The sequence below is a fragment of the Rousettus aegyptiacus genome, unplaced genomic scaffold, assembly GCF_014176215.1.
Source record: "Rousettus aegyptiacus isolate mRouAeg1 unplaced genomic scaffold, mRouAeg1.p scaffold_m13_p_14, whole genome shotgun sequence".
NCBI lineage: Eukaryota > Metazoa > Chordata > Mammalia > Chiroptera > Pteropodidae > Rousettus > Rousettus aegyptiacus.
Window position 1 is genome coordinate 26,300,167 of NW_023416289.1, and position 25,789 is coordinate 26,325,955.

Below are 25,789 nucleotides of genomic sequence, written 5' to 3' on the forward strand. Positions count from 1 at the left end.
TTGTGTTTCTAAAAACAAGTCAGATCGGACTGTTCCACTGACTTTCTGAAAAACCTCCAGTGGCTTCGTGCAGTCTGTAGAATCAGTACAAGCAATTTGTCATGACAGTCAAGGCTCTCGTGCCCCGCCAGACATCTCCAGCCTCAACCCCTTGCTGTCCTTCAATACACACTGCAGTAGACGACAGCCCCATGGTGGCACCAGATGATTTTGCATGTTTCCACACAGGCCAGGTGAGGGCTTGAGCCACAGCTAGTTTGAGTGCTGGCGGAAGGTCTCGTGATCCTCCCGGAACTGTGGGCAGGGGAGGCTTGTGAGGGGCAGCTGCGGTCCATTTCCCACTCACTTTCCTATGTCCCCTGGAGGCTGTCACGAGACAGTTTCTTACCTTATCCCAGAGTTCCGATGAGGGACGAGGCCCCGCCCACCCGTTAGGGTGCAGCTGCCAACAGTACAGCTGCTGACAAGCAGCTTGAAATTGGCTCCTCAGTGACAAGGTGTCCCTTCATTTGTGATGCGATCGACTGGCCCCTTTTGCCTTGGTGTCACCTGCACAAGGGCCACCTTTGCCTACTCGACCTTTGCCCATGTAGGTAATAAACTGACTGAAGTTAAAAGGACTCAGATTCTGTCAGGCCTGGCCTGACTCTGCACTTGACACCAGTACTCCGAGCTCAAATATTCACTACCCTTCTACCCCCATATGATTCATAACTTAACTTTAAACTTAATGTGCACTTCAAAAAGTAAACATAGTATGAGATAAAATAAAATTAAGCTTGTAAATCTGGTTCAGTGCAAATGAGAAAGGGAAAAATAAAATGAAACCAGACATTAGGTCAGTACTAGTGCATAAAATTAGAGTGCTATAATTCTAGCAGTGCATCAAATCCTTTTGGAATAAGGCAAATCCATATACTTACTATTTGTGGCCTGCAAATTTGGCCCTAACTTTCCTCACAGAAAATAAGGAACTATTAATGAATGGTTTGTCCCAAGAGCAAACCTCTAATGCATGATTAAAAATAAATTTAGAGACAGGTAAAGGAAATCACGCTGAGTCTTATTAAGAGTAAACACCCTTTTCTTTAAGTGGAAGACATTATCACATAGGTGATTATCAGGGCTTCTTAAAATAATGTTCCCTAAAACGAAAAACATTTCAGAAAGTAGCTAAAATATTGAAAAAGTAAGACTTTAAACATAAGGCCCACAGATTATGTTTTGATTGCTTCAAGCGGCCCCAAGAGCCAGTTAGTGGTTTTGTTTCCCGTACCTAACCCACCTTCCTGCCCTGTGCTGCCAGACCAGCCAGGCCAGCCCCCAACGGCACCATCAGCCATGCCAGACCCTTTTTCACCCACAAAAGAAAATCCCAGAAGGACTCTGTCTCTTCAATCAACTACCCAGCCATTAGAGAGCTGTTCCACATCAAACATGGCCTTCTTTCATGGAATCTCCATCCTGCTGTACCACCAACGTATGGGAATATTTGGATATTTAGATAAAAGGTTGAATTTGGTAAGCAAGGAAAAGTCCTATTTGTTATCTCCATTCTTTGAGTGACTTTCAATGCCTTAGTATGACTCGTGTATTAAAAGTTCAGCATTCTAAAGGTGAAGCCTGAAGAACTTTAATCACAAGTCTCATATACAATAACAGGTTTTGGAAACCACTAAACTTCATACAAATATGTAAATTATTACTCTCAGTCCTGATCGAACCCTGCTAACAATAACAAAGGTGTCTAGCGCGCGTCGGGGAAATGTACTGTGGAAAATTACCGCCGCGTTACACCAGCCGTGTCCTAACATCGCGCCTTTCTCCCATAGGCAACCCGCCCGCCACCGGGACTGGAACTTTGCTGATAACCTTGGAAGACGTGAACGACAATGCTCCCTTCATTTACCCCACAGTAGCCGAAGTCTGTGATGATGCCAAAAACCTCAGTGTAGTCATTTTGGGAGCGTCAGATAAGGATCTCCACCCAAATACAGATCCTTTCAAATTTGAAATCCATAAACAAACTGTTCCTGATAAAGTCTGGAAGATCTCCAAGATCAACAGTAAGTCCAGTTAAACATTCTGCAGTTAAGTCTATAGTTAATGAGGCGTCGAGCCTCATTCCCCTAGCTTGGTTTCTTTTCCCAAACTCTTCCTCTCCTCCTGCTCTCTCATGTATATATACTTACATGGCTAATTTCAAGTTATTTATGCACTACAAATACAATGTTCCCACCAGTGAAAGAATACAATTTGTCAAAATATTGAATATCAATTCCTTATTAAGGCAAACATGCAAGTTTTCTTTTTTACTTCCTCTCTTATATTTTCTATACTGTACACTATATACTATCCACCTACACTGTTTCATTATATACAATATATTATACACCCTATACTGTACAGCATTGTCCCATACGCACCTATCCAGTCTTCAGCCTTCGAAAGCCAGGGGTTGATATCTTGGCTCAGCTGTCTCTCCTCTCTCAGATAACTGTGTTTACGTTAACTTTCACCAGGACTTTGGAGAGATTCTCCATGCTATGCTTGCTTTCATAAAAGACTAAAGAAAAGAGAATCAACAGTACAGGAATCTTTAGAAAGTCTTAACCCCTAATCCTCCATCTTCCATTTCATGCTGCAGACCTCCTCAAAATTAACTTAGTCTGTATAATGACCTTGGCTTTTCTTTCAAATCCTTGGCTTTTACCTTCAACTTTGATATCTTCTTTCATCTCTCCGGTCTCTCATTTGTGAAACTCTTAAGCAATGTCCCTTCCTACCAACCTTCCCATGTGGACAAGTAAAATTCAAACCTTGGCACAATGTTTATTATGTTCTTTATTAAGAACGAAACACCAGTGTATTGAATTATAAAGCATCCCTCTATCCATAACACCTCGGCCACTTTCCTCCTCACTGCTAAGTTCACTTTGCCTTGGACCAAGGCCCAAAACCAGAACTCACACTTCAGACAGACACTCTGTCATCAATAATGACTTCTCCCGCCATTGACTCAGTCACTGCTCCTTCTTCTTGCATCAGTGGTAGAATTTTTGAGAGAGATGGGAAATTACCCATTTCATTAAGTTTTGAAAATGTGTTATTCCATCGTGCGTAATTTTTCTATTAGAAAATCTCATATGTATTATTATGACCTTATCTCAAATCATTTTATTAGTCTCTTTCTCTTGTTATTGGTTCTATTTGCCTGTTTGTCTATTTTATTGCTTTTTAAAGAATGGGTTTTGTTACACTGATTATTTTTAATTAAAACAGCAATTCTTTTGTTTGAGGGGTTACTGTTTTATTTGCTGGTTGTTGCTATAGCTGATTTGCGTTCTCATAACCAGTTCTTTCCAACTGGAACTTCCTCATTCAGGAGTTTCTCTTCTAACTTGAGGGAGGTCAGAGAATGTTCCTCGAGTTCATCTGCCATTTCACTGGCGTAATTATCTACCCAGGTTATACCTGCTGCCGTCACCTTAGGATAATACTTCATTTGTTTTTGTTTTCGTGTCATCACACTCTCTTTTTCCTCCCGGTTTTATTGAATAGATAAGGTGCCTTCTAAATTCTTTTTCTTGCCCCCAAATTTTTTGCTGAATACTTAGCATTGTTTATGCCCAGAAAGGATCAGTTTAAAACAAATAAAAATCCCTAGTCATCTGAGGAATGGAAAAGAGAATAGCCTGAGGCTAAAAATAGTGGTCACGTCAGCTGGTCTCTTCTGAGTGCTGCTCTAGAGGCCTGGGTAATGGCAGATGGTCCCACCAAACATGGACCAAGTCTCTGTGTTGTGGACTGTGCTGTGGATTCCCATCCAAATCTAGGGCCATGGGCTGAGGACTGATAAAGACTATGGAATCCATCCCCATGGCAACACACAGGGGTCCAGCTCATGTACAAGTGAGTGAATTTTTTTTTTAGGTCCAAAAATTTATTTTGATTATTTGAATTTGGGTTCTTACGTAAAAATGCTCTGAGATGATAATTTCTTTTTATTTTTTCTAGCTTTGCTGAAGTATAATTGACAAAGATTGTATATATTTAAGATGTACAATATGACCGATCATTTGAGAGTGAATTTTCACAGTATTTTTTCTAGGTATTGAATGTGGTGTTTGTGAGGATGGCTTTATTGGTATAATAAATCTGCAGGGTGGAGTTCTTGATATTCCGTCATCTTCACAAAAGCAAGTCCCCTTGAAATTAATTACAAAAGCCCCGAGACACAGAACTCTGTTATAGTGGAACCGTCTGTCTGGGGCTGTCTGGTCTGGTAGTACCAGCCGCACGTGGTTGCCAGACACTTGAAATGTGGCTAGTGCAACTGAGGAACTAAATTTATATTTTCATTTGATAATAATGAATTTAAATTTAAACACCGTTGTGCTTATAAACAAAATGCAATGCCGGTTTTGTGTGTCTTCACTCTTTTATTTGGAAAGGCCTGATCCTCTCTCATGAAGGTCCTCCTTTTCCTCATAGACACGCATGCCCTGGTAAGCCTCCTGCAAAATCTGAACAAAGCAAACTACCACCTGCCCATCATCGTGACAGATTCAGGGAAACCACCCATGACGAACATCACAGACCTCAGGGTACAAGTGTGTTCCTGCAAGAATTCCAAAGTGGACTGCAACGCGGCGGGGGCTCTGCATTTCAGCCTGGCCTCGGTCCTACTCATCTCTCTCTTCAGTTTAGCTTGTAAGTTGGCCTAACTCCAGTGCGTGCACAAGGATGAAAACATAACTTCACTGAAGCCATTTCCCCCCATATATCTCCCAAAAGAATTTATCCCAGAGGAACATTTATTTTTATTTTATGTCTATATAATAGAAAGTGTTACATGTAAAAGTGCTCCCATATTTAAGGGCATATTAACATCTCCCTGCCAACCAAACTTAGCGATTGTGAGCAAAGGTACTCTTCCCTATCATTCCTGCAGATGCCACTGAACTTAAGCTAATACAAATGTGCCCAGATTAGTTAACTGGTCTGCCAAGGCCTTATTTCAGTACTTCTACATTGTGTGGAATAATCTTTTTCAAGTAGACAATCATGAGAATTCATGAATGGAAGTTTGGCCATTGGAGAAGAGATATAATTCGCACATCATTTTTTTCACTGACAGGTAGTAATGGCTATAATATAATGAAGCATTATTTTAAAGAAATGAATTATTATGCCTAGTAATATAGATATAAGTATAAAATTAATAGATATGTATATTAAATATTTCCTATTTATTGAATACTAGTCCAATTTTAACCTTAGCAATTATTTATGTATAGCTAATGCCATTCATTTTACATTTTGATGTGTTGCAAAGTTATTGATGTAATTTTGAATTAGGAAGTTGAGAAATTGATGATTAGAAAGGAAAATAACAAACGTTATTATATCCTGGTGACAGCGGCAAATAGGGTCAACAGGAAATCACATATTTCAACATTATGTATAAAGCTCTGTGCTGGGCCAGCATCCTGTGGGTAGAACTAAGGAGGAAAAGACCTTACAATAAGTGTCTCAGTGGAAGAAAGGAAAGAAGGAAGGAAGGAAGGAAGGAAGGAAGGAAGGAAGGAAGGAAGGAAGGAAGGAAGGAAAGGAGGGAGGGAGGGAGGGAGGGAGGAAGGAAGAAAGTATATATTCCCCTCTCTCAGTCTTGAATTCTTTTTTTTGGCTTTCTTCTTTTTTCCCTTTTCTTCAAGAAATAAAATGTCACACATAAGGTGAAATTCCCTATGTTCCTCTCCCAGTTTCCTTCCCTGTTCTCTCTCCCCAGGGACAATAGCTATCATGAGTTAGAGTGTGTCCTGACATTGTTTTATATTTTTACTACACACACACACACACACACACACACACAGTTTGTGTGTGTGTGTGTGTGTGTGTGTGCAGTTTGAAAACGTCATGAAATTTGTATTATATTGAGCATGATGTTCTGCATCTTGCCTTTCTTCCTCTCCCCATCACATTTCCAAGATTCATCTATATTGTTCTAGTTCAGGGGTCAGCAGACTTTCTCCATGAAGGGGCAGAGCAAATACTTTGGGCTCTGTGGGCCACAGCAGGTCTCTATCACATATTCCTTTTTATTGTTTTTTTTTTTATTTCCATCTTCTGTTTTTTACCACTCTTTATAAGTGTGAAAACCATTCTTAGCTTGAAAGTCATACAAACACACTACTGCCCACCAGCCATAGTTTACTGCTACACTAGCTCATTCATATTAACTGCTGGAGAGTATCCTGTTGTATGAATATGCAATGTATTCTTCTATCAACAGACACATTAGGATTGTTTATAATGTCCTGCTGTGACCAACACTATTGTAATAAACATCTGGAATCTGTTTTCCACCATCTTCTCAAGTGAGCACTAATCAGACGGTGAGCCCAGTACTGGGTCTGGGTTCTAGGAGCAATTGGAATTCACATAAAGCAGAGTCTGGATTAATAAGAGAGTAATACTTCCTACATGCTTGTAAAGAAATAAAATGTGTGTGTGCACATGTGCAAGTTATGTGTGTGCATGTGTTATACGTGCATACATGTGTTGCATGTGTTATACATGTGCACAATTGTGTGTGTTATGTACATAAAGAGAAGATCATGAGTGACCACTCACACATCACCCAGTATAAATCCAATTATACAACATCAAAGCCTTACTCTCAACGACATCCCTTTGAAGAACTAAGGCACTGCAGCAGTGGTCCCCAACCTTTTTGGCACCAGAGACTGATGCTCCTATGAGAATTTAATGTCTGATGATCTGAGCTGGAGCTGAGGCTGTGATGCTTGCGCTGGGGAGTGGTTGCAAATACAGATGAAGCTTCATTTGCTGGTCCACCTCTCACCTTGTGCCGTGCAGCCCACTTCCTAACAGGACACTGGACCAGTACTAGTCATGGGCCAGGGTTAGGGATCTCTGCACTGCAGGACACTACTCACTTATTAGCTACTCTAGACTTCAGTGAGTTTTTTAAATGGAGACTTCCTCCCTCTACTTGTTGAAATACAGATTCCCAGGCCTTCCAAGGCTGTAAAAGCAACATCCCAGGTGACAATGGCCTTCAGCACACAGACCCTTGGTTTGGATATTTTTAAACAATATTTTTTACAATAATACACCTGTCTGGTACTACTAATCCATATATTAAATAGTAGTAAGATAATCTGTTTATATTAAAAGCAATATTAATAAATGTAGCAGTATTTTCTTCTTACAAACAAGAGATTTTCTTGTGCTCCGTATTTTGAGGACCCTTGGCTTGTAGATATCAATAATGAGCAGGTTCCCAAAGATTACCCACTTCTCATCTCTCTCCACTGAGCTCTTAGATCAGTTAATGCAAAGCAGAATGGCCTGATAACTCCTAAAGAACTCATGTTCAGTTTATACTCAAAATAGTATCACTGAGAAAAAACAGATGCATGTATAACACATTCGAGAGATCAAATGCGCTTTTGTTCCATGTAAATGGAGAGCCATCCTCTCTAGCATGACAGGTTATCCCACTGCAGGTAAGGGCATCTGGAGGTAAAGCCAAAACCATCTTCAAAAAGGAGCTCTGAATCTCCCTACATAGCTGGAAAGGTACTGGGTTGACCCTGCCCAGTGCTGTGCACCACAAGACAGGTAGTTTCAGCCCAGAAAACAACAATGAACAGGTGTTACCACTCACCTATTTGACTTCAAAAAGAACCTGAGTCTGGCCCTATATAAAAGGCATAAGATTATTTAATATTGTCCATTTGAACCTTAGAGGTGCCTGCCAAATAAAAAGATTCTTGTTCTATTATATATCTAGCCCAAGATGTTCTTCCTAAAAACAACAACAACAACAAAAATGGATGTATCTAATAACACATGTGAGAAACTTGGTCAGAGCTAGCAAAAATAAGTAACCCTGGGTGTCCTATATGACTCAGACACTGTCCCATAAAAGCAGAAGTCAAAGTGGCCAACCCACCTATGCCAATATTAACATGATGTTGACAAGAGGCTGCACCAAAAAGGAAGTAAGCCATAAGCAAAATGGGGCGGCAGGGCAGGTGGGAATTGTAGGAACTGAACCTAGACTATCAAGTGCAAGAGTAAGATAACTTCCTAACTCAACCACTGTCCTTGAAAAAATCTGGGATCTGGATCAATCTGTTTGATTTTTCTTTAAAGTAGGAGCTGGCAAACTATGGTCCAATGACCAAATTTGTCCCGTGTCCTGTTTTTGTAAATAAAGTTTTATTGGAACACATCTATATCTATTAATTTACGTATTGTCTGTATCTGCTTTCAGAGTTGAGTAGTTACCAAAGAGACCATAAGACCCACAAAGTCTGAAATATTCATTATCTGGTCCTTTACAGAAAAAATGTGCCAACACCTTCGTCAAAGCATTCTTCATAAATCTGCAATGATTACATCATACAGCATGGGAAGAAAAAGAAATGGGTTTTTCTCCTCCCTTCAAATAATATTCAGATCCAAGCAGACTGCAGTAACCAAACACCCTGATGTTCCATGGCTTTTCTGTTTATTTTCTTCATTGGCTTAGTGATTTTATTCCACTTTATAAATTTGAAAACTCAGAAAGGTCCCAAGGGACCAAGTGAGTAAGCGGTGAGGCCAGCATTCACTATTAGACTGCCTCCCTTATAGAAAAAGATAATAAAAACATTTGAGTTTATTATGATACCGTAGATGGCTTTATTGCAACTGAGAATTAAACTGAGAGATCTGCACTTCTCTCTTTGACATCTAAATATAAAGGAAATAAAACTAATGACATTGAAAGTAATAAAAAATGTAAATGAAATTATTTTTACTGCCAATTTTGTTGTTTAAATTACGTGTTGATGACATTGTGGGGTGCATAATTCTCCCCCTAGGACCTTCACAAGGTTCTAGGCAATCTGCCTTTTCTAATTATAGCCTTATCTGGAATTCTCTATAAGTGGAATCATACCATGCATGTTGTTGAGTGTATCATTTTGTTCCTCTTTATTGTGAAATGTGTTGTGGGCAGAGACAGGGCCTGAAGAAGCACCAAACCCAGGTAAAGCAGGCAGTCCTCTGCCTGGCAATGTCCCCAAGTCATGCTTTGGAGAGGAGCAGTGGTCCCTTACCGTGGTACAACTTCGTGGACAAAGTTAGTTAACTTCCAGGGGCTTTCTGTGTGCCTTCCATGCACATCCGAAGCTAAGAGCTTTACCTAAATTGTATAAATGATCTCATGCAATCAACTCAACAGCCCTAGAAAGTAGGAGCGTTTGTGTTATATCCTAAACTGACTTAAAACAGGGATTGGCAACTTTCTCATTTAGTAGGTTTTATTCAGACCAAGATTTTTTTCTATTTTTCTCAATGACCAAAATTAAGTTATTGGTACCACACTGGAAAGTATTTTTAATTAAAATCAATGATGTCATTTAATATGTTCTTTTCACATCCTTCTTTGAATATGAAGAAGTCTACAGGATATGATTCCCTGTATCCAAGTGACTACAGAATTTTTAAGGCAGGGGTAGCAAGGGCAGTGAAAAATTTGAGTGAAATAAGGATATTAAATGAGTTCAGAGTTTGGCTATTTTATGAACAAGTTGACTTGGTAGTTTAGAGATTGATGATCATCCCAGATATTTTATGAATACGAAGTGAATGCGAAGGAATTCGCTTGTCAAACAATATAAAGGTCCCTGGGTGTAGAAAATAACAATGAAAACTTGCATCCGAATTAGCTTATTAATTTCCATGGCCCTTTCTATAAAAACAGCTTTAACCCTTAACCTTCATATCACCTTATTTCTACATGAGTCATATTACAAAGACTTTTTATCCAGAATTTAGAGAAGCTGCTTTAAATTTTCCAAACAGATAAATGACAGGTTCAACCTCTAAAAGTTGAACCTGTCATGGGGTGCAGAGTAGGGGGGTGAGTTTTATATACCAATCCACCCCTCAACAGGTTTTGAATGAAAAGGCACAAGGTTTAGAGAATAATAGTCCATTATAGTTCTAGTGATCAGTTCATTCTAGAAGCAGGATCGTGTACATTGTAGGTTGACCTTTCTGTTTAATTTTTTTTTATTGTAACACAAGATTTGGTGGTACCAGTGCCCTGTACAAATTCAGGATATAATAATTAAGCAAAAATGTCAGAGAACCGACCTATTTCCATTCATACTATCATCAGGCCAAATGGAGGACCCCAGGCTGGTGTGCAACCTAGAGAATAACTATAGATTTGGCAACCTCAGTAAACTGTAATAAGACCCTTCAGGCCATGAAGATGGCAGAAATGGCCATGAGCCAAATACGCGCAGCCTCTGGAAGCCGGAAAAAGCAAGGCTTCTCCCCTGGAGCCTCCAAAAGAACGCAGCTCTGCCAACACCTTGATTTTAGCCCCATAAGACTCATTTTGGACTTATGATCTCCAGAGCTGTAAAAGAATAAATTTGTGTCGTTTGAACCACTACATTTGTGGTCATTTGTTACAGAAGCCCTGGGAAACTAATACACAATGCCTAAAAACCACCAAGAGCTACCTTGCTCTTGCATGTTACTAAAAAAAAAATATCTGGGATGATCATCAGTCTCAACTATCAAGTCGACTTGTTCATAAAACAGCCAAGTGCTGGGCTCATGTACAAGAGAGGGCTCAGTGGTGGCAGAGGTAATAGCCGCTGCTGGTCTGCGATGAGATGTTTGACATTAAGCATTTTGGGGAGAAGTCTAGCTTTTGAAGATCTAAACCAGCAGAACTATTCATTCTCTCTTCAAATATTATACTTAAGAAAAAAATTTTTCTTCAAGATAGTGCAATGTTTATAAATGCATTTATTACAGCTTGTCAGTCATGTATCTAGTATTTAGCTAAATGTTTTGAATCAAATTGAGATCTTTCTTGACTTAACTCTGAATCTCTGCCATTCAGGTCTGTGAGAACTCCTGACATCTGAAGCTTGACTACCAAGTTTCCATAGCAACAGGAAAGAAGGAAAAAAAAAATCCAAATCTGAAGATTGCCGTTTACAGCTCTCGAACTTCACAACTAGGCCTCAATTGCTCCAGATTTTCATTTTCTTTGCAATTTCACTTAGTCTGTACTTCATCATTTTGACAGCATCTTCCTTTCTCCTTTAATTAATGGAACCCTCTGATTTTTCCCTGAATGTTTAAAGATCATGGCATATAACTTGACCTTCTGGGAGCAGAAACAACGACTACTTTTTCTGATGTGTCGTCATGTTGCTAGTCAGCACTCCACACATCCGGCTTTGTCTGTGGGTTAGTATTTGTATATGTATGAGTATCTGTATGTGTATATACCCAGTATTTATAGAGAGAGACTATACAGGAGAAGCCTAGTTTTGATGTGTCATTCTTCCTTAAGAGGCTAAACAAAGAAGGGATAGAAGCCACGACAGCTGACCCCTCCAGGGCCTCAGCAGCACATTCGGCACTAACGCAGACCACAGCTGATGCTTCTCCACCATCCCATTCAGTCTGGACACTCAGTCTGGACACTGCCACAGCCAGCAGGCAGGTCCACAGAGAGGGAGAGCAGAGACAGAAGTCCTTTCTCTTTAGTCCGAGGACTATAACCAGTTTTCACTGCCAATCATATGCCATGATCCAGAGTGAAAGCGGCGAGGAGCAGAACAGGAAATGTTACCATCAAATGCGGGAAAAAGGGCTGCAATATTCTTTCATGGACACCTATCTGCATTTGTACGTGTCCTGAATCCACAGTCCCGCTGGTTCTTATGGGGACACAGATCATAGCCGAGAATCTCTCCCTCTCAGTATATGTACAATTGCAAGTGTCATCATGGAGGTCACACACGTAAAGGATGAGGTCAACAGGTACCGTGTGTATACATATATATGCCCACATGTATAGACATACACTTATGCACATACACACCATTTATTTCATATATACATGCATAAAATAGAGTAAATACAGGTAGTTTTAAAAGTACCCTTTTGTGTGAATTGACTGTCGTTTGCAAACCTAAAAATAAAAGATGTTCATTATGTATGAAAAGTAATTGATTTTTATTCTGTGAGCATGTAAAAGTAAGAGGAAAGTTAGTGCTTGTACCAAGATTATCTTCTTGTTGATAAACTGTAAATGAACCATCAAAGCTCACACCAAATTTTTCTATCAGATAAAACTAGCGACAGCCTGTGGCTTTTTATTAGAATCACCACAAACTAGGGTAAGGTAAGTGTCTTAGCATATTTTAATGCAGTTGCTTACTAAAGGTTTTTAACCACGCGCACACACACGCACACGCACACACACGCTTTCTTATGCAATCTATGTTTGCATCTGTGCTTTTCAGTTTGCCTTCTGTAGAAGTAGAAGTCATATGTTGTCTTTGTTGTAGTAAAATTATGCCGATAGAGTTCCATATATTGTATTTGTTTCAATAGTAAATCTTTTTGGAGCATATAGAATGCAGACTTTTTTTTTTCCATTAAAATAAATGGGTATTGGTGGTTAAAACTGCTGGACAACAGCTTTTCTCTGATTTCTATGTTGTGTCTACTGTCACTGATGCCGAGTCTTGTTGTAGTGCAAGTGCACAATTTTGACTAACCATCTGGGGTCCCAAATACAGCTCTTGTTAGGTGAGTCTATAAAGCCAGAAGCACTCGCTCACAGCTTGAGCACTGCACTCATCTTATCCACCATCATGAATGATTCAAGCATCTCACAATTGGCTGTGAAGATGATTGTATACTTAAAGAAGAGCAAGATCATCTCAGTTCGATGACTGCATGACACATAGTCACAACCATCTGTATCCTGGATGTGGGTGTTTTTTTGTTCTTTTTTTCTCAAACAATTCCTGTTGCTCAGTCAGAAGATGCCACATCCCAAATGTGACACAGTGGTTCTCCACAAGTGCATGGAGCAAGTTCAGGGGCAAGGGGATCCAAGCCTGCACATTCACACTTGACAAGATGCCCATTTCTGGCTTTATAAGATGCAGCCTCGTGTCTCCCTGGTGGACTTCACTCCCCTTCTTCCCACAGGTAAGGGGAGGCTGTTCACCCTGGAACAAACCAAGGGCCATGCTCAGATGGCCAGGTGGTTGGCAGCCTGACCCATCAGCTAACAATCCAAAAGTTCACGTCCCTTCATGAACCTGGGCTATCCCTAGGGAGAAATACAGCTATCAAATGACCTATTTGCTCAAGTAAAAAAGTAGAGACTCTTCCTTTTCTCTCAAGCCAAGAGGTTCTCCTACACTTTCTAAATGGGTATTTTTCTCCTGAAAAAGAGAAATCAAGTCAGTAGCTTAACTTAGAACACAGAAAAATAGGCATGAAGTGCATACTTCATTAACAAGTAGAATATGCCTTAATTTGCCCCTGTTTAAGTATCTTCCCTGTCCCCAGAGCTCTTGTCAGTTCAGAGATATTTTTATTATGTTGTTCTTGCTAATAATTTCAAAAAAATAAAATAAAATAGACCAATTCTTAGAAGCCAACGTAGTAGTACTTCCTGAGTCACGGGATGTTTTTTAACTTGCTGGAATGCATTTACCTTGTTCCTAAAAGCAAAGTGGAATCCAAATATTATGTCTTTATTACCAGTGCATTTTATTTTAGTCTAAGTTATTGGGGAAAAAAAGTTAAGAGCCAGAAATCACTTTTCCCAATTACTGACCTCGAGACTGAGGGTTTTCTTTCCACTGAGTGAACAGTCACACCTTCTTCACTTTTTATTAATACATCAACCACTTTCATTCATTAAAAGTTATATTTTAATCCCCATTTTACATATGATTAATTATTTGGGATAATTTGTTTTAATAAGAACATGAAAACACTTTCTAATTTTGATAAAAGTTACCTTTAATACTCCAGGTCTCTCCAAATGAAAATCATTTCAGGTAGATTTACCTGCCCTCTCAACCAACATCTGTAATTATGAACATTGTAGCAAAATAAATCCAGCTAAATTTCATGGTAGGTATCAAATAAGACTTTGATTCTTATAGAACAAATTTAGAAATTTTAATAACTCATTCCAGATTTTCAAAATGTCATGTTAAACAATCTGACAAATGGAATAACCATCTACAATCAAACTCTCAACATAGATTAGATTGTATTTTATCCAAAATAAATACATTGGGTCTTGAACTTAAGATGTAGCAGCTAAATTATTAACAAAACTATGTTTGATGCTGGGGTTAGTGCAATTGTACTCACACACAAACTACCTAGGTGACTCTGAAGAAAAGTCTACAGTTCTCCTGGGGAGTATGAGCAAGGTACAAAAATCCAATTCATGATGATGATGATGATGATAATGATGATTTAGATTTATTGCTTATTATGTACCCACACTATAGAAAATCTTTATTCCTATTAACTCATTGAATTCTGAAAACAACCCTATGAGGCAAGTACTCGTTTCATCTCCAGATAAAGAAAGCTGAGGCTCAGAAAAATCAGATGGCTCATTCAGGCTAAGTGGCCTCCAGAACCAGAACCCAGGGCATTTAGCTCCAGAGCTTATACAGGGCCCACTGTATCACAGTGCCACTGCCGACTCTGCTGCAAAACCAGACAAAGTGGCTACAGACCAGAAAACCCTCATCTGAAACCCTAATTAGCATGACTATCTGTTCAGACCAACTAAGCAGATCTACTTTTTCTTAACTTTCTGTTAGGAGTATTAAAACTATTCTAAATTAATATGGAATCTTAGAAATTTTTCCTGTACAAGATATTATAATTTTCTTAAGTATTTCTTCCCTTCCCTTCCCTTCCCTTCCCTGACTTGTTAGCAGGTACACAAGTGGCTCTACAAGATTAATTATATATCTCAGTTATCCAAAGGAAAATTCACAAATTCTAAAGGATCTTCAAGCAGTTTCTGATTTTGCAGACATAGCACATTAATCTATCCATGTGCAGTTGACTTAAGCATGAATCATCAGGTATATCACGCTGAGAAAGGTGAACACAGAAAGAGTGAACTACCTTTTTGTTTAACTACTAAATAATAGTGGTGATAACAACTATAATAATCTAATACTCTGGCTAGACCTTTCACAAGGATGATGCATCCCATCTTCTATTCTTATCTGGCTTTTAAGATTGGAACCTACCTCTCATAATCCGATAAGATGTTTTCATCTAAAGCAATTAACAATTCTTTTGCTATGTAAAATGTGTTACCCTTATTATATTTTCTATTGCCAATGGATTAGCCAGCTACTAAAAAAATTTTATAGTTTTGACTATGTTTACATAAAAGCATGCACAAAATATGTAGAGAAAAAGAAAATGGTGGGAATGATGTGTGAACAAGGACTTTAATTCCATAAGTTAAGAATACGTATAATTTAAGCAGAAATAATTTAGATATTCATCAAATTCAGTAGGCAGAAAAGCCTCTTCCTATCATTCATGCTACATCACTATCATAACATTAATCGTTGGAGGGTTGCTGAGCTTGATAAGCCTTCAAACCATTTTATTCGGCTCCCAAGTGCTAGCTGAGAAACAATGAATGTGGTTAAAATACAGTAATTTTCCCTATGAAGCTATAAAGCCTTTGAGAAAGTGGCTCAAAGAAGCACTATAAGTGTATGCTGAAATTTTCCATTTTCCACTACTTTTTTGAAGCTTTTCCTTTAGAAAGTAATAAAGTCATTTTTTATTTATAACATACATGCATTCAGATTATTAAAGAGTTAAAAATGAAGGCTATCTGAAAAAAATTATGTATTGTCATGAACATATTCACACGGTTCTGGTGTTAAATATTAACACCAAGATAAAAATATTATTATCCCAAGATAAAAATGTTTAGAAATTGTAAAGGAACTTTTTTTTTTTACAAACATTCAAAAGGGATAAAAGTTTACCATTTAAAAATATTTAATTCTATTACAGATGTAATTCTTTTGGGCCCTGGTTGCTGAATTGCTTATAGTTTCTGAGCCGTAAATTAACATTTGATTTGTTAATGTAGTTGCAAAGAAATTTGTAACTTTTTGTGAAATATTTAAATAAAAGTTATCTGGGATTTAATGTGTTCCTTGGTCTTAGACCATCTTTAGTACAGTTTAAACACAGACAAAACAAAGGGATACTTTTTCAAATGATGCTCTGGTTCGCCTGTAATGCTTAAAGACCGAGACTGAAACCAAGTGCTGCCTGACTGATAGTTAACGCTTTTTCTCTTTTTTCATAATAGTCAAATCCTATAATTTGGAAGAAACAGATAGATGATGATACATGATAGATGATAGATACATGAAGGTGATGATAGATGATAGATGATAGATAGATAGATAGATAGATAGATAGATGATAGATGATAGATAGATAGATATAGATAGTTATAGATAGATAGATAGATAGATAGATGATAGATAGATAGATAGATAGATAGATAGATAGATGATAGATAATAGAGAGATAAATTGATGATAGATGATAGATAGTTAGAAGATAGATGATAGATATAGATAATATAGAGAGATGATGATAGGTAGTAGGTAGGTAGGTAGGTAGATAGATAGATGGAAGATAGATGATAGTTAATAGATGATAGATGATAGATAGATGATAGATACTAGATAGATAAATCAATGATAGATGATAGATGATCGATAGATATATAATAGATAATAATGATGATAGATAGCTGATAGATAGGTAGATATAGATAGATGATAGATGAAAGATAGGTAGATAAATAGATAATAGATAGATGATAGTAGATAGATCATAAAGAGAGCGAGAGCGAGAGCGTGAAAGAGAGAGAGAGAGAGAGAGGATAGATAACAAGAAGATTAGTGAGATCCTTAAAAAAAAAAGGAGGGGAATGGTACAAATATTTAATAAGTGCCTCCTATGGGCCAGATGTTTTACCTATTTATATTTATGGGCTTGAAGAGACTGTAAAAGTTTGAAATGTCCACTAAGGAGTGGGAGCGAGCGCAGCCCAGGCCACTAGAAAGACGAGGCATCATATCCTGAAACTGCTGTAGTGTGACACCAGCAGGTATGTGATTCTCAGCAGCTGCATTCAGCAACCTGGGAGAAAAGCAAACCAGGTGAACTGCAACTCAGACCAAGGTTGGGTCACAATAGAGCTGATGCAGGTGAAACTGGGGAAAGGACGAATTAAATGTTGTCTCTAAGGTCTAGCACTAATAATTCCTTCTCCGCTTACACAAGGCACACACACACACATCTCACTTCATTGTAGCCACACGTGTACATCAACATTTCCCTAGTGCAGATCTGGGAAAGGAGGAGTGTGGAGAGAATGGCCCAGCTTGAACAGAAGAACAATTCTAAAAGTACCATATTAATCTCATGCAAAACCAAACCATCTTGAAAGGGGAAAAGAGAATTACTTCGGCTATGTAATTAGTCTAGAAAGAGCTAAAAAGAATACTAAGAGAAGATAAGACATCTATGACACTTAAAGGTTTAAAATGAGGGTTGTTCAAAACCAGTTTTAAAGGTTAATTACTAGTGCCTTACACATGATACAGTAGTTTTGTTAATGGAACAATATTCAGTTAAGTTCAGTGTGTCAACCCCATAAAGTAAGTATATCAGCCATGACTAAAAATTAGTGAAGCTTTTGCATAAAGCAGCTATTTAAAAGACCTTGCTCTTTACACAGAGAAAGTATACTGTGTTTCTGTTTAAGTGCAAAAAAAAAAAAGTTTCCACTAAAGAAGTGTCATGTTTGCTTACTCTTTATGTAAAGAAAATGTCAATGTCAATCAGTATAAAAAAAGATTTCAAGTCTCCTGCCAGAAACGCGCGCGCGCGCACACACACACACACACACACACACAACTCTAGTTCCCAATGCTAATTCATGTTCTTTGTTACTCATGACCATAAGCCAGATGTGTCTAGAAATCTAGGGTGTGGTTGTCCAGACTTCTTTGTTGGGTAGGGGAGCCCCAGTGATTGGCATCCACAGTGAGGAGGCCTGAAATCCCACCCAGCATTGAGTACCCACTAACTAAATGATTCTAGAGCTTCATGTCAACACTTTATAAAATACCAAGTATGATACAAATTTAAAGTAGTATGACATTACCAGCTGTTATGGTTGAATTGTGTCCCTCTCAAAAAAAAGACATGTTGAAGTCCTAACTCTCAGAACCCCAGAATGTCACCTTATTTGGAAACAGGGTCTTTGCATATATAATTAGTTAGAATGGAGTCATGCTGTAATAGGGCGGGCTCCTACTCCATAAGAAGAAAAGAGAGAGACACAGGGAAAAAGCCATGTGAAGATGGAAGCGGAGATTGGAGTGATGCATCTACAGGCTACGGAATGCCAAGAATTGCCAGCAGCCACCAGAAGCTGAGAGAGGGGCACAGAGCAGATTCTCTCTTAGAATCCTTGGAAGGAACCAACCCTACTGACACCTTGATTTCAGACTTCTGGTCTCCATAACTGTGAGACAATAAGTTTTTGTTTTCTTCCACCAAACAGCTCTAGGAAAATAACACACCAACCTTCAATCTCAATATATACAGAGAAAAATTCTCAAGAAATGGCCAAAGTGAAAATAAATTCATACATGTAGAACAAGTGAACGGAATTCTAGTCAATGTTCATAGATCCCTCTAAAGCTAGTGATCCTCTCCTGAGGGTGATCCCTCCCACTCCAGGAGTCACTTGGCAGTGTCTAGAGATACTTTTGGTTGTCACAGCTGAGTGGGTGGATGCTAGTGGCATCTTGAGGGTAGAAGTCGGCGAAGCCACTCAACATCCTACAATGTACAGGGCACACCACACCCCCACAACCACCAAGAATTATCTGATCCAAAATGCCTATGGTGCTGCTGTTGGGCAGCCCTGCTCTAAACTCAGACATCTCAGAGAATTCTAGAATGATGGGAAGAAGAGAAGGTACAGTCAGAAAGTCCTGGGCTCAGGTCCTTTCTCTTATTTCCAATGTGACAGCCTGGTTTAAGAGTTTCAGACACTCTGTGTCTGTTTGTTCATCATTGTAAACAGGTGGTAATTATATCACAAGGGTTCTTCTGAGGATTAACTTTAAACACTGAGAGATGCTCTTTTAAGTGATCAGGTGAGATACTAACCAAATACCAGTCAAAAACAACCAATCATAGGAAGATCGGGTGGGGGTGGGGCTCACAGAGAGAGGCCGAAGTGGGGCCAGTGAGTGGCTGATGAAGAAAGTTGAGTCTTATGACCTCCACAGCCCGCTCCCCCAGGTTTGATACAGAAGCTGTTACAACTCCCCTCAGCATCTCTGCAGCTAAAATCAAGCTGGAACTGACCCCTAATACAGTCCTTAAATAAAGAATGTGAACATTGTGGGGACATGTCAGGCCTTCAGTCAGGGACTCTCCTACTCCCTTGCCAATGAGACCTACTCCAAAGACCACCTGTGGGTCTCCCCAATGAGATCCACTCCCAAGACCACCCAACTCACTAGTGCTCTGTCTTTAAACACCCAAATCCTGTCTCTTAAGCCAGCACACTGCTCCCTCCTTAACCAAACCAGAAACCTTCCCCACTCAACACCATGCAACATCATGCTGAATGAAAGAAGCCAGGCACTTACTAAGGAGGCCTTACTGCCTGATTCTTATATGAAGTTGAAACACAGGCAAAACTAACCAACTGTGTCAAAAGTCAAGACATTGGTCACCCTGTGAGTGGGTGGGTGGGTAGGTGGGAAAGGAGATGAGGGGCTTCTGGAGAGCTGCTCATATTTCTTGACTTGGGGGTGTGAAGGCTTTTTGGAAAGTAGTGTAGGATTTCTGAACCATCCAGAACATATTTTATAATTAAATTAAAATTAAAAACTAAAAACAAACTGCCCCACCGCACCAGCACCTCCACTCAACCCTTGTGGGGAGGAGGAAAGACACTGGGGTAAGAGAACTTATGTAACCAAGCCAGAAGCTGGGCAGCTGTGCGCCTGGTGGGTGCACCCCTCATCCCTGGGGCCTCAGTTACCCTTCCAGGGACCCGACCCCCTTCTCCCTTCTGGGTGATTGTGGGGTTTTGTTGGAAGTCAGACGGCGGCGGCACAAGCCTGGGCTCGGCACCTTGAAGGTGCCCAGCAAGTGCATCCCCACGGGCCAAAGGAAACTAGAGCTGCCTTTAAACGAGAACCGTGAAAGAGGTCAAGGTCACTCCTTCACCCGTTCGCCGCAATGCAGAGTTTGTTTTCCTTTTTACACCTGGGCTGAGAATGGGGCGTGGCTAGGGGCGGGGAAAGGGGCGGGAAAAGGGGAGGGGACGTGCTGAGGGGGCTGGGACAGAGCAGGGCGAGGAGAGGAGGGGCGGGGTCTCTTCTCGGAGCGGAACCGCGAGACCTCAGGCCTTTCCGCGCGTGACCCCAACTACAGTTCCCACAATGCTTCGCGGTCGCGCGCCCCGCCTCTGTCGTCGCGAGAAGGAGTCGCTAGGGGCGTCTGCGCGAACAAACGGAAGTGTCGGTGACGGTCTGAGACTTCATCGCCAAGCTGGGAACCGGGGAGATGGCCGAGACTGACCCCAAGACAGTGCAGGATCTCACCTCGGTGGTAAGGGACGACTGTGCGAGCCCGGGGCCGCGGCATCCCCAGGCGGCGCCTGCAAGGCCCGCGGATCCAGGCACTTTCTTCGCGCCGGGGCCGGTCTCTGGAAGCCGTGTTCCTAGAGGCTTCGCCTGCGGAGGCCTCCGGCCAGCTTGACTCACCGGGCCGCCGGGTGTAGGTCCCTGGCCTACTGACTCCCCCAACCCGAAAATCCTCTAATCCCCGTACACCTGTTCTAGGACCGCGCACCTCGGGCGACGCCCTGGTACCCACCAGCTTCCAGTCCCACACCCGCCAGCTCTCCACACACCCCACCCTTCAGCTCCTCCCTCACACTCCGATGCCTCCCAGCCATCAAAAACTACTAAAACACCCAACGAATTTCGAATGGCAGCGGGGCCAAACGGGGAGCGGCTTCCACCAACCCATAATTTTAATTTGACTGATGGGAAAATTGAAATCCGGGGAGAGAAACGCCTTGCTGAAGGCCACGAAGCCGCCAAGAGGCCGAAATGGGGCTGGAACTCAGGGTGTTAGTCTCCCTCTGAGACCAGGGCTGCTATCCTCATCCCATAAAGGTGTCTCAAGATACGCGTTGGGTGTTTTGTTTGTTTTGTTCTGTTTCATAGGTGCAGACACTCCTGCAACAGATGCAAGATAAATTTCAGACCATGTCCGACCAGATCATTGGAAGAAATATCCTTTGTATTTGTAGTCAGCCTCTTAGGGTTCTTGGGATTCTATTTTCCCGCAGTGGTGTCGACAAATGGGTGGTGTGCAGGCCAACTTTAGCCAGTCATTTACCAAATTTTTTACTGAGCTTGAATGTACTCTTAACAAGTACTGTGCAGTGAGAGCTGGGGATAACGGCTGAGCTAGGTCCCCAGTGGCAAGGAATTTAACAGTTACCAATAATAATGTATAATATAATTAACATGTGATCTGAACATTTTATGTGTATATCTCCTTTGAGCCTCACCATAACCTGATGAAGAGGTGATAGTTAACGGATGAAGAAATGGAAGGCTAGAAAAGTAAAAAAAAAAAAAAAAGAAGAAGAAGAAGAAGAAGAAAGAAAACTTGTCCAGATCCCATCACTAGTGGGGCTAGAATTTGTTCCTTGCTCCAGATTCCTGTATTCATAACCACCAGATTACAGTCATGCTCTGCTTAACAACGAGATGCATTCTGAGACAATGTGTAGGTGATTTTATGATTGTGCAAACACTGGAGTGCATTTTAGACAACCCTAGGTGGTATGGCCTACTATATACATCTAGGCTATATAGTATACCACTGTCCTGTATGTGGTCCACCATTGACTGAAATGTCGTTATATGACACACGACTATAACGATATCCAAAGGAAATTGGGAAACCAGTTTCATTTAGACAGTTGTGTTCAAGGCAGTAGTCTACAGGGCCCTGGAGGTAAAGGATGGAAACGGGAGATGGTGGTGTGTGTCGTCTTTAACTTCACCACTTGATGATATGAGTAGTCGCATTGATGACCTGGAAAAAAACATTGCAGACCTCATGACACAGGCCGGGGTGGAAGAACTGGAAGGTGAAAACAAGATACCTGCTACACAAAAGAGTTGAAGGTGAGGAAAAGGACAATATAAATATGGTGTATGTTGGTATAATTTTGATATAGTCATTTTCCCAGTCTTTATTAATTAGACATATATCCCCATTGGTTAACATTAGGTAACAGCTGAGTTTATATCATTACAGCTAAAACCAAATGTGTTTTGTTGGCTTGCAAATTCTTATGACTGGCAGATTTTTCACTTTTTTTTTTTTTCTTTACGATAAGCACCCACATTTCCACCTTCATAAATGCCTTAAATTCTAAAGATTCTTTTGGGAACACTTCCTGTATTAGGTAAATGCCAGGACAATAACTGATTATGAGTGAACTAAATTATGGCCACACTAAGCCTTTACCTTAGAATGGATTTAAATTTCCACTGTGTAGTTTCAGATATCAGGGAAGACTAATAATAAAAAATACCTACATAGCAAGATAGCTGCACAGTGGGCTGCCTTATGCTCACCATAGTGGGTTCTTCATTATAATCTTTTTCATGAGCATAGTGGTTACCACATTGCAACCAAAAAATAGTTTTTAAACTCCTTTTTCTCCCATTTTTAGCATTTTAATTCTCTATAAAAATAAAGTTTACTGAGGCTTTGTAGGTAACTAGAGTATCAAGCAGAATATACAGTAAAAGACAAAAATTCCTTTTTTATTTTCTGAGTATTGCCTGGCTGGAGCAAATTATAAATAACTGAAATGCAGTTTGTTTTAAAGTATAAGAAAATAGAGTCTTAGGAGGTAAAGGACTTACATTTGCTATTTTCTTAACAATAAATTGAGTTGATTCTCTGTATGAGTAAATCACATAATTGTTTTGTGTGGGTTGTCATCTTTATTCCTATATAGAGATAATTTGGAAAATGTCCTTCCAGTCTTAGAAGTTTCTCTGGGTCATATATGACAGTCAAAAATTCCATCAAGTAAATGAGAACCTCTTGAGGGTTGAATATTTACAAGTGACGGGGATAATACAAAGAAAGGAGTAGGAAAGAGATTCGGAAGTTTTTTCAATAAAGATTCCCAATTAAATCTATTGTATTTTTGCTAGAATATTATGCAATAAAAATAAATTTAGTTCAGTAGAGGATTCTGAAAGGATTTCTTAGTTGATAATTCTGTGTATCATTTTTGTCCTTATGTAATAACATGTTGATGGTTTTTCCTTTTTCAATAGGTTGCTAATTTACACTGAAATCTGGAACATTGTTTTTACAAGCCAAGAGAAGACCGAATGGCTTTTTGCAACTAACTACTATGTGTAGACAGGTTTTATATTATAAAGTTTGCATTCTTCTTATCACATATTATATAGTTAGTTTATAGAGTGATTACCCCCAGTTTCCTGAACGTGGTAACTTCTCCTCTTGGACCTTGGTCAGTTGTGCTATTAAATATCAAACACTATAACTTTGGTGGTTCCTGCATAAAATTGTCAAATTTTTTAGTGTATTTTTGTGAAGTCATCTTTTTCCTATCATTCCTTTTGTAGTGGTTGCTGTTTGATAAAAGTTGCTGTGTAATTTGTTTCTATTAGACATGTAGTAGATCCTTCTGTTACAATTAGACTTTGTGAAGTAAGACATTTATAGAGTTTAGGGTTCTTTAATTCTTAACACAGAGTGACTGTTGAGCTAACAACACCAATAGTATGTTGGTGGTACTTTTCAAATGGTTAAAAACATTTACAAATTGTTTATTTAGAAATACCTTGTACTACTCTGTTGCCGGAACTCAGACATGAGTTAAAATTTTATGTCTAAATCCCTGAAGTCAGATGCTAAAGTAGTGAAGAGTAACCACTGCCACTTTAGTGTGAGAATTTTTAAATTCGGAAAATTACAGAATTGCCTAATGTAATGAGGCATTCATTAGTTAGAGTTTTGCATGAGATTTGAATACTTCCGTAGAACCTGACATTGCTCATCTGCAATAGTTACCAAGAAAATCTGGCAGGATTCTAAAACTCAATTGTTCCATCGTTTGTTTGAGCTACTGAATGGGAAAATAAGTAGAAAAGGGAAAAAAGGCCATATTAAGACTGTGCCAGTTGCTTTGTTAAAACATAATAAATGACTTGTAGTAGGCTCAATTTTAAGAAATGCAGTTTCTTTAAACTGTTACCTAAAATCTTGCAGAGTAATTATCGATTATAGAAGACAGGGATAATAACTCTTGCCACTCAAGAATGTAATGTCAGGAGTACTAAGCCTAGAGGCCAGTATTGACTGTGAAGGAGATCCATGCGACTGTCACCGCAAAGGGATTTTGTACAGAAAAAAATAGAAAAGTTGAGGAATAGCATTGTGCTTCAGAGAGGAAAACCCTTAACACAGAGTGGTTGGTTGGTTTGCTATATCACCAGTCTTGATTGTGTTACAAATATCTAATGATATTAAGAAATAATTTGCCCTATTTATAAATTATATGGGGATCACAAAGAAGAAAATTTATTCTGTGATAAAGTGATTTAACTATTATTACCTGGCTGCAGAACTCCTTTGATGAGCTAGTAGGTGGTTCTGCAAGGTTTCGCCCTGAAAGCCCCAGGCCTGCTGGACTCAAACAAACCAGCTGAGACCTGTGAGCAGGAAGTTTTCAAGCCTAGTAAATGGCAACTGGAAATGATACCGCCAGTTGCTGTTGGAAGGTTAGTCGGGGTCTTAGGAGTTGGTTTCCTTGAGTGATGGAAAGATTCCCGAGGCAGGCTCACCTGGCCAAAACTATCTGCCATGAATAAAGGTGCCTGAAATCCTGCTATTGAAGCCTCTTTTGTGTCAAAAATGATTTGTTTGGTTTTCCCTGTTTTCAGATGCGCACACCATTTTAGATTATGGACCAAAACCTCTGGAAGGATTAAGTACAAATAACCAAAGGCAAAAAGGGAATGGGAAGTGTGGGCGGGTGGAGATTGTGTTGCAAGAAGCCTCAATGACTGTAGGGTTGGTGGACCCTAGCAGATGCAGGAGAGCTGATGTTTTATGTCTTCAAGACAGAAACCTTTTCCAAGTATGTTCCCCAGGACACTTGTCCGGAAAAGCTCCAGAAAAGAAGGGTTTCTGGTCACTTGGGTTTAGAAAACTTGCCTTGTACTAGATCCACGTCATAAAAATTCAGAATGCAAATTAGCATATCTAAGTCTCAGGTCCCAGAGCTGAGAAATGTGATTTCACTTTGTCACCTGCCAGTTTCCAAGTTATTTGGCCAAGGATCTTTTTAATACTTAGCACCTAATTAACATTTCATTGAACTAGTGTGGTGTAAAATACCGTACGCAAAGGGAGGTACCAGTTAAAGTAATCCAATAATAGCTTTCAGTTCAGTTTATAAAGGACGCCTGCATTGCCAGTACTCACTTAACCTTTTAAAACTCTGAGCCCCCAGGCAAAACTTTAGCTTTGTGGATGCCTAAATTAAGATTTCCCCGCACACACACTCTCACCGCCACTGCCTCCCAGCCAGTCTCAGCCTTTCTGGCACAACCTATGTCCCCCAGAGAAACAGCTACTTTCCCCCAGGGTTGCATACACCTGCTTGCCCTGTAGCCTCTGCTTGGTGAAACCCACTGCACGAAGGCTTCTAGCCGTGGCCTGGGTTTGTGTG

At 39.9% G+C, this 25,789-nt stretch overlaps 2 protein-coding genes across 4 annotated transcripts in view; both read left to right on the forward strand.

The window, feature by feature from the left end:
• The window catches only part of CDH13 (cadherin 13), a 1,315,977-nt gene extending 1,299,719 nt beyond the window's left edge, over positions 1 to 16,258 (forward strand). For 2 of the 3 annotated variants that reach the window (XM_016165971.2, XM_016165972.2), the window contains exons 13-15: positions 1,833 to 2,066; positions 4,495 to 4,713; positions 10,946 to 16,258. In XM_016165971.2, coding sequence (XP_016021457.2) covers positions 1,833 to 2,066; positions 4,495 to 4,713; positions 10,946 to 10,953 — 461 coding nt within the window. In that variant the 3' untranslated portion in view covers positions 10,954 to 16,258. The remainder of the gene's footprint in view (positions 1 to 1,832; positions 2,067 to 4,494; positions 4,714 to 10,945) is intronic. The other variant, XM_016165970.2, reaches the window with a different exon arrangement.
• A 4,181-nt stretch (positions 16,259 to 20,439) lies between these two features.
• HSBP1 (heat shock factor binding protein 1) lies at positions 20,440 to 24,946 on the forward strand. The gene is made up of 4 exons (XM_016165969.2): positions 20,440 to 20,592; positions 21,216 to 21,282; positions 22,070 to 22,190; positions 23,364 to 24,946. The coding sequence occupies exons 1-3, from the start codon at positions 20,548 to 20,550 to the stop codon at positions 22,186 to 22,188; spliced, it is 231 nt and encodes a 76-aa protein (XP_016021455.1). The 5' UTR covers positions 20,440 to 20,547; the 3' UTR covers positions 22,189 to 22,190; positions 23,364 to 24,946.
• Positions 24,947 to 25,789: the final 843 nt, after the last annotated feature.